Source organism: Hyperolius riggenbachi, chromosome 6, assembly GCF_040937935.1.
Source record: "Hyperolius riggenbachi isolate aHypRig1 chromosome 6, aHypRig1.pri, whole genome shotgun sequence".
NCBI lineage: Eukaryota > Metazoa > Chordata > Amphibia > Anura > Hyperoliidae > Hyperolius > Hyperolius riggenbachi.
The window spans coordinates 4,068,681-4,081,297 of record NC_090651.1 but is presented as its reverse complement, the minus strand read 5'-3'; the positions used below and the strand labels follow the sequence as shown (position 1 = coordinate 4,081,297).

Here is a 12,617-nt window from a genome sequence, read left to right as displayed (position 1 = left end):
TTCTAAGCCAATTTCTTCTTCAGTTATCAGTTCTCTGAAATGCTACACGATCTGCTGCCTACTTAGCAATTATATCTATAATGCATCAGTATTTATTTGCACCAGTAAGTCAGATATTGTTTTTGAGATATCTTCTCAAATTAAACCATGATGCATCAAAATTAACTTAATATCTGAACTCTAAAAAATGATGAAAAAATTATTTTAAATGCACACTTGAATAAGAGGAGGAGGGTGGTTGAGCATTAGGAGGCCTCTGACAATGGCACACTATAACCTGACAAGGAGGACACAGGAGGCCTCTGACCATGGCTGGTACCTTCTCACTTGCATTGTCCGCACTATAACATGACAAGGCCGACAAAGGAGGCCTCTGACCATGGCTGGTGCCTTCTAACTAGCATTGTTCGCACTATAACCTGGGGAAGAGGACACGGGAGGCCTCTGACCATGGCTGGTGCCTTCTCACTAGCATTGTCCACACTATAACATGAAAAGGCCAACAACACAGGAGGCCTCTGACCATGGCTGGTGCCTTCTCACTAGCATTGTCCACACTATAACCTGGGGAAGAGGACATGGGAGGCCTCTGACCATGGCTGGTGCCTTCTCACTAGCATTGTCCGCACTATAACCTGGCGAGGAGGACACTGGAGGCCTCTGACCATGGCTGGTGCCTTCTAACTAGCATTGTCCGCACTATAACCTGGGGAAGCGGACATGGGAGGCCTCTGACCATGGCTGGTGCCTTCTCACTAGCATTGTCCACACTATAACCTGGGGAAGAGGACATGGGAAGCCTCTGACCATGGCTAGTGACTTCTCACTAGCATTGTCTGCACTATAACCTGGCAAGGAGGACACTGGAGGCCTCTGACCATGGCTGGTGCCTTCTCACTAGCACTGTCCACACTATAACCTGGCAAGGAGGTTATGGGAGGCCTCTGATCATGGCCGGTGCCTTCGCACTGTCCGCATTATGACCTGGCAAGGAGGACACACCTGATTAAAAGACGTCTCCTTCAGGGTCTGAGGTCCTCTTTCCATCATGGCGTGAAGAGGGTCCAACACAGCGAACATTCCCTTCACGTTCCTCTCTCCAAAATACAAGCGCGACGCCTCCTCCAGGCCTTCATGCCACATCTCATGCCAGAGAATGGCTACACGGATCAGCTCCTCACTCACCTGGAGACAGAGAAGGGATGTTATAGCGGCCAAGTACCACTTAAAGACAATGGAGAGGAATTCTACAATCTGTGTCTCTCCGGACTTACAGAGGATTAAACTTCAGTATCCATATATGATTAATAGCCTAGAGGGGTAAATAGTAACAAGACAATCTACACAAATTACATATGATATTAAGTAAAGGAAATCGCTACATTAAAGCCCCAGCATGCACATCAGGGTTGCTTGGCGTGACTTACCATCACGGCTTGCTGCACCAGCGTGTTGCTGTGGTCACACATGTTCTTCAGAATCTTGTTGGCGGCGTTGTGGCGTGCCGTGGTCGTAGATTTAGAGGCCACAGTGAGGGGATAGATCAAAGCCTGAGGGACACAAGAAATAACGGTTACTGATCCGCTCACATGTGGGTTACCCCGTGCTGGGGAAATGTCAGGCGTGCAATCCTTACACCCGAGAGCTGCGTTCAGTGGAAGGAATGCTAAGCTGTAATTATAATGACCATCCGGGGGAGACTGTTACATTATAATCTGCCATCACAAAAACACAAACATAAACCAGAAGGTCATCTCAGAGCAATGCAGAGAACATTAATTACAGGAAAGCAGATGAAGAAGAGAGGAAACAGACTACACGGTAATCACTAAAAACCGCAAATATCTCAGCAAAGCCTTATTACCGATTACATCAATCCAGGAGCGGAGAGCAACAATGGCTGGGTCCCGACCACATACCGACCGCATGATCAGTAACCGGCAACAACGGCTGGGTCCCGACCACATGATCGGTCACCGACCACAACGGCTGGATCCCGACCACATATCGACCACATGATCGGCAACCAAAGAGGGACAATCCCTCCAAAAGAGCGACAGTTGGGAGCTATGAATCTTATGCTTGTTTTGACAACCCGCACCCGACCCACATTTCGGGTAACCCGCGGGTACATGACCCGCTGCAGGCCTCTACCACATATTACGCTGTGGTCACACAGCTTAATGTTCCATCTGATCGACGGGTAATCAGCGCTGTATTGTGTATACATGTCCAAATGGCTTCCGATCGATAACGGGATCGATTTACCCATGACAACTTCGCACAATCGATCCAGTTATCGATCCGGATCAGACCGGACATGTCAGAAATAATCGTATTACCATCAATCGGACGGGAAATTGCATCATGTGTATTTAGCACCATGCCAGGCAATCATCATGTAATCTTTGCTGAAAGAACACGGACTGACAATGAGATCGTTCCACCTGAGCTCATCAAGAGACTCAGCAGACTATCCAGTGATGTTCCCTGATAGATGGTGATTAGGAGACATGATGGAGGGGGAAGGGGAGAGGCACGAGACCTCCCACCAATATCTCACAGAAATCTCTAGAAGGAAGGACTGTGGAGTTGGAGCATTTTGGGTCACTGAAGTCTGTGGTTTCAGAAACTGAGGAGTTGGATGATTTTTGTAGTAACTCCACAGCCCTGGTAAGTATTAGGGCTGGTTCAGACGGACGTTTGCAGAGCGTTTACTGCCAGCGTTCGGGGCTTGGCGTTAAACGCTCCCATTCAAGTGAATGGGAGCGTTTGTACCAAGCTTTTATGCGCGTTTGCACAAACGCGGCGTTCGGGTCCCGATTTTTACTGGCGTTCAAGGAGCCTCTGGAAGCTACATGTTGCTTCCAGGGGCGGTTAACCACGACGGGTAATGTCCCTCTAGGGGAAGAAAAAACGCGACCGCATCCGAACGCAATGCGAACGCTGCTGAAAGCCTGAACGCATCACAAACGCAACGCCAACGAACGCGACGTCTCCAAACGTCCGTCTGAACCAGCCCTAAGACTAAGGAGTTGGAGCCATTGTGGGTACCTGGAGTCGGAGGTTTCATAAACTGAGGGGTTTATGTACTGACACTACAGCCCTGCTAGGAGGGTTGTTTCACAACAGGACCGTTATTAACTACATAACGACCGTGACACGCCAATTGACGTCTATTTCTGTGGCGGGGTTTTGCAGGAGATCGCGCACACAGATGCGCGCGCATCGCTGATTGAATGAAGGAGCTCAGCTCTGTCATCAGTCTCTCAGCGGCGATCGTCGCTAGGAGACTGTTAGACGGCGAAACCACCGTCTATTTACACCGTACAGCGCTGCAATCTACGGCATCACTGTACTGGGGACAGCCGTGTCACTCGGCTGTCCCCTCTGGAGGCTCAGGAAGTGATCGACTCTCGTAGGCTGATGCCTAGGATAGCAGATCGCTGTGATTGGCTGGCGGGGGGAGGGCATAACAAAAAAAATAAAATAAAAAACATAGTAACATTTATTAAGAAAAAAACAACAACAAAACAATACAAAGATAAACAAACGTCCCAGCAGGGATCAGAGCCAACCAACAGAGAACCCTGCTGGTGGGCAGAAGAGGAGGGGGGAATAACTTATGTGCCGAGATGTAAGGCCCTGCAGTGAGGTCTTAAAGCTGCAGTGGCCTATATTGTAAAAAATAGACTGGTTACTAGGGGGGTGTAAGCCCACGGCCCTCAAGTGGTTTAACCACTTAAGGACCGGGCTGTGTTTTAGAGATCTGTGGTGCGTGGGCTCTCCAGCCCGCAGCACAGATCGTGAATACAGCAGGGCGATCAGACTCCCCCCCCCCATTTTTTTCCCACTAGGGGGATGACCTGCTGGGGGAGTCTGATCGCTGCCGCTCTGTGTGGCCGAGCGGGGGGGCTCCTCAAAGCCCCCCTCCGCAGCGTTTTCCGCCCTCCCTACCTCTTCCGCCCTCTCGCTCTGGCTGTGCTGTGCGCAGGACGGATATCCGTCCTGCGCATTGTAGGATAGGCTTCAGCCTATCAAATGACGGCGATCCCCGGCCAATCAGAGGCCGGGGATCGCCGATCTGCCCCGGCCTCTGATTGGCCGGGGATCGCCGGCATCTGATAGGCTGAAGCCTATCCTAGGCAGCGCAGGACGGATCGCCGTCCTGTGCCGCCCACAACAAGAGGGAGAGGGATGGAGGGAGGAAGAAAATCGCTGCGGAGGGGGGCTTTGAGGAGCCCCCCTGCTAGGCCAAAATAGCCAGCAGCGATCAGACCCCCCCAGCAGGACATCCCCCTAGTGGGGAAAAAAGGGGGGAGAAGTCTGGTCGCCCTGCTGTATTCACGATCTGTGCTGCGGGCTGGAGAGCCCACGCAGCACAGATCATAGGAGAATAGGCTGGTCCTTAAGTGGTTAACCTTTTGGGAACCACCCGTAGTAAATCCTACGCCGAGCTTGTGGCTGCCTAAGCCTGATGCGGCGTAGGATTTATGTCCCCTGTCTTTTCCTCTCCTGCCGCGATCGTGCGCACCCGAGAGGGGAGATTAAGCTGTCATATGACAGCTGACATCTCCCCTTAGTGATTAGGAGCCATCGCTATTGGCTTCTGATCCCGTGATCACTACAATGGTGACAACAAAATACCAATGCGATTGCTCAGATACCCAGACCTGATCAGCCGATGGTGACAACAGAATACCAATGCGATTGCTCAGATACCAGACCTGAGCAGCCGATGGTGACAACAGAATACCAATGCCATTGCTCAGACACCAGACCTGACCAGGCGATGGTGACAACAGAATACCAATGCGATTGCTCAGATACCAGACCTGACCAGGCGATGTGGACAACAGAATGCCAATGCGATTGCTCAGATACCCAGACCTGACCAGCCGATGGTGACAACAGAATGCCAATGCCATTGCCATACCAGACCTGAGCAGCCGATGGAACAACAGAATACCAATGCCATTGCTCAGATACCAGACCTGACCAGGCGATGGGGACAAAAGAATGCCAATGCGATTGCTCAGATACCAGACCTGACCAGGCGATGGGGACAACAGAATGCCAATGCGATTGCTCAGATACCAGACCTGAGCAGGCGTTGGTGACAACAGAATACCAATGCGATTGCTCAGATACCCAGACCTGACCAGGCGATGGTGACAAAAGAATACCAATGCGATTGCTCAGATACCCAGACCTGACCAGCCGATGGTGACAACAGAATGCCAATGCCATTGCTCAGATACCAGACCTGACCAGGCGATGGGGACAACAGAATACCAATTCGATTGCTCAGATACCAGACCTGACCAGGCAATGGGGACAAAAGAATGCCAATGCCATTGCTCAGATACCAGACCTGACCAGGTGATGTGGACAACAGAATGCCAATGCGATTGCTCAGATACCCAGACCTGAGCAGCCGATGGGGACAACAGAATACCAATGCAATTGTGTCAGATACCAGACCTGAGCAGGCGATGGCGACAACAGAATGCCAATGCCATTACTCAGATACCAGACCTGAGCAGCCGATGGTGACAACAGAATACCAATGCCATTGCTAAGATACCAGACCTGACCAGGCGATGGGGACAACAGAATGTCAATGCGATTGCTCAGATACCAGACCTGACCAGGCGATGGGGACAACAGAATGCCAATGCGATTGCTCAGATACCAGACCTGACCAGCCGATGGTGACAACAGAATACCAATGCGATTGCTCAGATACCAGACCTGACCAGCCGATGGTGACAACAGAATACCAATGCGATTGCTCAAATACCCAGACCTGACCAGCCGATGGTGACAACAGAATACCAATGCAATTGTGTCAGATACCAGACCTGAGCAGGCGATGGTGACAAGAGTATACCAATGCGATTGCTCAGATACCAGACCTGAGCAGGCGACGGCGACAACAGAATACCAATGCGATTGCTCAGATACCAGACTTGACCAGCGATGGTGACAACAGAATGCCAATGCGATTGCTCAGATACCAGACCTGACCAGCCGATGGTGACAACAGAATACCAATGCGATTGCTCAGATACCCAGACCTGACCAGCCGATGGTGACAACAGAATACCAATGCGATTGCTCAGATACCCAGACCTGACCAGCCGATGGTGACAACAGAATGCCAATGCGATTGCTCAGATACCAGACCTGACCAGCCGATGGTGACAACAGAATGCTAATGCCATTGCTCAGATACCAGACCTGACCTGGCGATGGGGACAAAAGAATGCCAATGCCATTGCTCAGATACCAGACCTGACCAGGCGATGGGGACAAAAGAATGCCAATGCCATTGCTCAGATACCAGACCTGACCTGGCGATGGTGACAAAAGAATGCCAATGCCATTGCTCAGATACCAGACCTGACCAGGCGATGGGGACAAAAGAATGCCAATGCCATTGCTCAGATACCAGACCTGACCTGGCGATGGTGACAAAAGAATGCCAATGCCATTGCTCAGATACCAGACCTGACCAGCCGATGGTGACAACAGAATGCCAATGCCATTGCTCAGATACCAGACCTGACCAGGCGATGGGGACAAAAGAATGCCAATGCGATTGCTCAGATACCAGACGTGACCAGGCGATGGTGACAACAGAATACCATTGCGATTGCTCAGATACCCAGACCTTAACAGCCGATGGTGACAACAGAATACCAATGTCATTGCTCAGATACCAGACCTGACCTGGCGATGGTGACAACAGAATACCAATGCGATTGCTCAGATACCAGACCTGACCAGCCGACGGTGACAACAGAATACCAATGCGATTGCTCAGATACCCAGACCTGACCAGCTGATGGTGACAACAGAATACCAATGGTATTGCTCAGATACCAGACCTGAGCAGGCGATGGTGACAAAAGAATGCCAATGCGATTGCTCAGATACCAGACGTGACCAGGCGATGGTGACAACAGAATACCAATGCGATTGCTCAGATACCCAGACCTGACCAGCCGATGGTGACAACAGAATACCAATGTCATTGCTCAGATACCAGACCTGACCTGGCGATGGTGACAACAGAATACCAATGTCATTGCTCAGATACCAGACCTGACCTGGCGATGGTGACAACAGAATACCAATGCCATTGCTCAGATACCAGACCTGACCAGCCGACGGTGACAACAGAATACCAATGCGATTGCTCAGATACCCAGACCTGACCAGCCGATGTGGACAACAGAATGCCAATGCGATTGCTCAGATACCCAGACCTGACCAGCCGATGGTGACAACAGAATACCAATGCGATTGCTCAGATACCAGACCTGACCAGCCGATGGTGACAACAGAATACCAATGCGATTGCTCAAATACCCAGACCTGACCAGCCGATGGTGACAACAGAATACCAATGCAATTGGATCAGATACCAGACCTGAGCAGGCGATGGTGACTAGAGTATACCAATGCCATTGCTCAGATACCAGACCTGAGCAGGCGATGGCGACAACAGAATGCCAATGCCATTGCTCAGATACCAGACCTGAGCAGCCGATGGTGACAACAGAATGCCAATGCCATTGCTCAGATACCAGACCTGAGCAGCCGATGGTGACAACAGAATGCCAATGCCATTGCTCAGATACCAGACCTGAGCAGCTGATGGTGACAACAGAATACCAATGCCATTGCTCAGATACCAGACCTGACCAGGAGATGGTGACAACAGAATGCCAATGCGATTGCTCAGATACCAGACCTGACCAGGCGATGGGGACAACAGAATACCAATGCGATTGCTCAGATACCAGACCTGACCAGCCGATGGTGACAACAGAATACCAATGCAAATGCTCAGATACCAGACCTGACCAGCCGATGGTGACAACAGAATACCAATGCAATTGCTCAGATACCCAGACCTGACCAGCCGATGGTGACAACAGAATACCAATGGAATTGCTCAGATACCCAGACCTGACCAGCCAATGGTGACAACAGAATACCAATGCGATTGCTCAGATACCAGACCTGACCAGCCAATGGTGACAACAGAATACTAATGCCATTGCTCAGATACCCAGACCTGACCAGCCGATGGTGACAACAGAATGCCAATGCCATTGCTCAGATACCCAGACCTGACCAGCCGATGGTGACAACAGAATACTAATGCCATTGCTCAGATACCCAGACCTGACCAGCCGATGGTGACAACAGAATGCCAATGCCATTGCTCAGATACCCAGACCTGACCAGCCGATGGTGACAACAGAATGCCAATGCCATTGCTCAGATACCCAGACCTGACCAGCCGATGGTGACAACAGAATACTAATGCCATTGCTCAAATACCCAGACCTGACCAGCCGATGGTGACAACAGAATACCAATGCGATTGCTCAGATACCAGACCTGACCAGCCGATGGTGACAACAGAATACCAATGCCATTGCTCAGATACCCAGACCTGACCAGGCGATGGGGACAACAGAATGCCAATGCAATTGCTCCGATACCAGACCTGACCAGGCGATGGGGACAACAGAATACCAATGCGATTGCTCAGATACCCAGACCTGACCAGCCGATGGTGACAACAGAATACCAATGGAATTGTTCAGATACCCAGACCTGATCAGCCGATGGTGACAACAGAATACCAATGGAATTGTTCAGATACCCAGACCTGCCCAGCCGATGGTGACAACAGATGCCATTGCTCAGATACCAGACCTGACCAGCCGATGGTGACAACAGAATACCAATGCGATTGCTCAGATACCAGACCTGACCAGCCGATGGTGACAACAGAATACCAATGCCATTGTGTCAGATACCAGACCTGACCAGCCGATGGTGACAACAGAATACCAATGCCATTGTGTCAGATACCAGACCTGACCAGCCGATGGTGAGTGCTGGGAAGTAGTATCTGTGTGGCTGGCAAGGAGTGTGAAGCGTTATTGTTCATTGTGGTCTGTTATAATTCTCTGTTCCAGCATTCAGAGAGGATGATGGACATACCAGAGAACCTCATAAACCAGAAGGTCTGTTATCTGTGTGATTACTGCTGAGCGCTCTGCTTATTCCCGAGAACACAAACACTCCATTTCTGCCCAGCGAGTAGCGGATCGGCTTTTATTGTAAATTCCCGGCCAGGAGAGCAGATTGAGCAGAACTCAGACAGCAATAAAAACAATTTGCAGTCCATTATATAATGAAACGTAACTGCTGTGAAAAAAGAGACGTTTTGGAAATAACACAGCATTGCTGATTTCCCTTCTGAGAGATGACAGAAGCATCACTGCCCAGAAAAGCACAGAAGCCTCAGTTCTGCATACAGGCTACTCGTCTGCTCTGTCCTGCTCAACTCTCCAAATATCACGTTACTATCAGAGTAACCATGCATCCATCTGCTCCTATTACAGCAGAGCAGGAAGTGGCTGGGAGCTATATGAAGGCGGAGTTGGAGTGTTAGCAGGAGCAGAGTGGAGCAGGGAAGCAGTAGCAGAGCAGGAAGTGGCTGGGGAGACCTATGAAGGTGGAGTTGGAGTGTTAGCAGGAGCAGAGTGGAGCAGGGAGCAGTAGCAGAGCAGGAAGTGGCTGGGGAGACATATGAAGGTGGAGTTGGAGTGTTTAGCAGGAGCAGAGAGGAGCAGGGCAGCAGTAGCAGAGCAGGGAGTGGCTGGGGAGACATAAGAAGGTGGAGTTGGAGTGTTAGCAGGAGCAGAGTGGAGCAGGGAGCAGTAGCAGAGCAGGAAGTGGCTGGGGAGACATATGAAGGTGGAGTTGGAGTGTTAGCAGGAGCAGAGTGGAGTAGGGAAGCAGTACCAGAGCAGGAAGTGGCTGGGAAGACATAAGAAGGTGGAGTTGGAGTGTTTAGTAGGAGCAGAGGGGTGCAGGGAAACAGTAGCAGAGCAGGAAGTGGCTGGGGAGACATATGAAGGTGGAGTTGGGGTGTTAGCAGGAGCAGAGTGGTGCAGGGAAACAGTAGCAGAGCAGGAAGTGGCTGGGGAGACCTATGAAGGTGGAGTTGGAGTGTTAGCAGGAGCAGAGTGGAGCAGGGAAGCAGTAGCAGAGCAGGAAGTGGCTGGGAGACATATGAAGGTGGAGTTGGAGTGTTAGCAGGAGCAGAGTGGAGCAGAGAAGCAGTAGCAGAGCAGGGAGTGGCTGGGGAGACATATGAAGGTGGAGTTGGAGTGTTAGCAGGAGCAGAGTGGAGCAGGGAAGCAGTAGCAGAGCAGGGAGTGGCTGGGGAGACATATGAAGGTGGAGTTGGAGTGTTTAGTAGGAGCAGAGGGGTGCAGGGAAGCAGTAGCAGAGCAGGGAGTTGCTGGGGAGACATATGAAGGTGGAGTTGGAGTGTTAGCAGGAGCAGAGTGGTGCAGGGAAACAGTAGCAGAGCAGGGAGTGGCTGGGGCGACATATGAAGGTGGAGTTGGGATATTAGGTGGAGCAGGGAAGCAGTACCAGAGCAGGAAGTGGCTGGGAAGACATAAGAAGGTGGAGTTGGAGTGTTTAGTAGGAGCAGAGGGGTGCAGGGAAGCAGTAGCAGAACAGGGAGTGGCTGGGGAGACATATGAAGGCGGAGTTGGAGTGTTAGCAGGAGCAGAGAGGAGCAGGGCAGCAGTAGCAGAGCCGGAAGTAGCTGGGGAGACATATGAAGGTGGAGTTGGAAGGTTAGCAGGAGCAGAGTGGAGCAGGAAGTGGCTGGGCAGACATTTGGAGGTGGAGCCAGAGTGTTAGCAGTAGCAGAGTAGGGAGTGGCTGGGAAGGCACATGAAGGTGGAGTTGGAGTGTTTGGATGGTCTGTGTGCTGAGCAGATTGGGAGGCACTAATCCGTCTGGCCAGCAGGGGGTGTGAGGCAGTTGTGACTTTTTTTGCTCTGCATAAAATGTGAAATCTTTTGGCTGATGTTGGACTTGATTATAAGGATGGATGTGACATCTTCCACTCAGGAAAGAATTCCACTTTAGTCTGTATAGCGGGTGAATCTGCTTCTTGTTTAAGGGCGAGCGGTCTCAGAAGAGAGTGCTGTTAGTTCCTGCAGGTTTCCAGTCTGCTCAGCATCATTCTCCCCAGGCTGTCTGCTTCCTGCTATAGAGACCTGAGCTGAGGCTAACAAGGAACACATGTGACACGGGAGATCTAGAGGTACTGCAATCAATGTGGCCATAGACCAGGATCTGAGGACACAACTAGAACCTGATTTATATCAAACAACACAAATATTCCCTATACAAGCGGACTAATAAAACCTAACTTTTAATGAATCAATTAAATTCAGTATCGGTGCGGTCAGTTAAATTGTCAACAGGTCTGACCAATGATGTGTGAAATATAATACATAATAGTGAGGAGTTATACCCTAATTCCCTATTCATCATTGCAAAGATATAATACATTACACAACCACACACAATATAATGCATTACACCCCTCCAAGAATCCGACGTTTCACTTCCTAATCGAAGCCTTTTCAAGGGAACAAAGTGCTAACGTGCAAGTGTGCTAAGGTGCAATAACATTATATATAATAATCAGAGCAGTAACATAGCGTATAGGCTCATAACAGCAGCCATGGCCTAAACACTGACAGGCTCAGCCATATAAATCAGTAACAGAGGTAGTGGTATTATCTCTGGTCTGCCGGTGATTCTGTCATTGCTATGGCATACAGGCTGGTGACTGGACAGACTGCAGCACTGACAGGCTCAGCCATATAAATCAGTAACAGAGGTAGCGGTATTACCTCTGGTCTGCCTGGTGATCCTGTCATTGCTATGGCATATAGGCTGGTGACTGGACAGACTGTAACACTGACAGGCTCAGCCATATAAATCAGTAACAGAGGTAGCGGTATTACCTCTGGTCTGCCCGGTGATCCTGTCATTGCTATGGCATACAGGCCGGTGACTGGACAGACAATAGCACTGACAGGCTCAGCCATATAAATCAGTAACAGAGGTAGCGGTATTATCTCTGGTCTGCCGGTGATCCTGGCATTGCTATGGCATACAGGCCGGTGACTGGACAGACAATAGCACTGACAGGCTCAGCCATATAAATCAGTAACAGAGGTAGCGGTATTACCTCTGGTCTGCCCGGTGATCCTGTCATTGCTATGGCATACAGGCTGGTGACTGGACAGACTGTAGCACTGACAGGCTCAGCCATATAAATCAGTAACAGAGGTAGCGGTATTATCTCTGGTCTGCCGGTGATCCTGGCATTGCTATGGCATACAGGCCGGTGACTGGACAGACAATAGCACTGACAGGCTCAGCCATATAAATCAGTAACAGAGGTAGCGGTATTACCTCTGGTCTGCCCGGTGATCCTGTCATTGCTATGGCATACAGGCTGGTGACTGGACAGACTGTAGCACTGACAGGCTCAGCCATATAAATCAGTAACAGAGGTAGCGGTATTACCTCTGGTCTGCCTGGTGATCCTGTCATTGCTATGGCATATAGGCTGGTGACTGGACAGACGGTAGCACTGACAGGCTTAGCCATATAAATCAGTAACAGAGATAGCGGTATTACCTCTGGTCTGCCCGGTGATCCTGTCATTGCTATGGCATATAGGCTGGTGACTGGACAGACTG

The 12,617-nt window shown here is 50.4% G+C and overlaps 1 protein-coding gene across 6 annotated transcripts in view; it reads right to left on the bottom strand.

Moving 5' to 3' along the window:
* Positions 1–12,617, bottom strand: part of MTOR (mechanistic target of rapamycin kinase) — a 347,943-nt gene that overhangs the window by 39,118 nt on the left and 296,208 nt on the right. For all 6 annotated transcript variants that reach the window (XM_068238758.1, XM_068238761.1, XM_068238762.1 and 3 more), the window contains 2 exons: positions 1,428–1,550; positions 1,003–1,185 (listed from right to left, as the gene is read on the bottom strand). In XM_068238758.1, the coding sequence (XP_068094859.1) occupies positions 1,003–1,185; positions 1,428–1,550 (306 nt within the window). The remainder of the gene's footprint in view (positions 1–1,002; positions 1,186–1,427; positions 1,551–12,617) is intronic.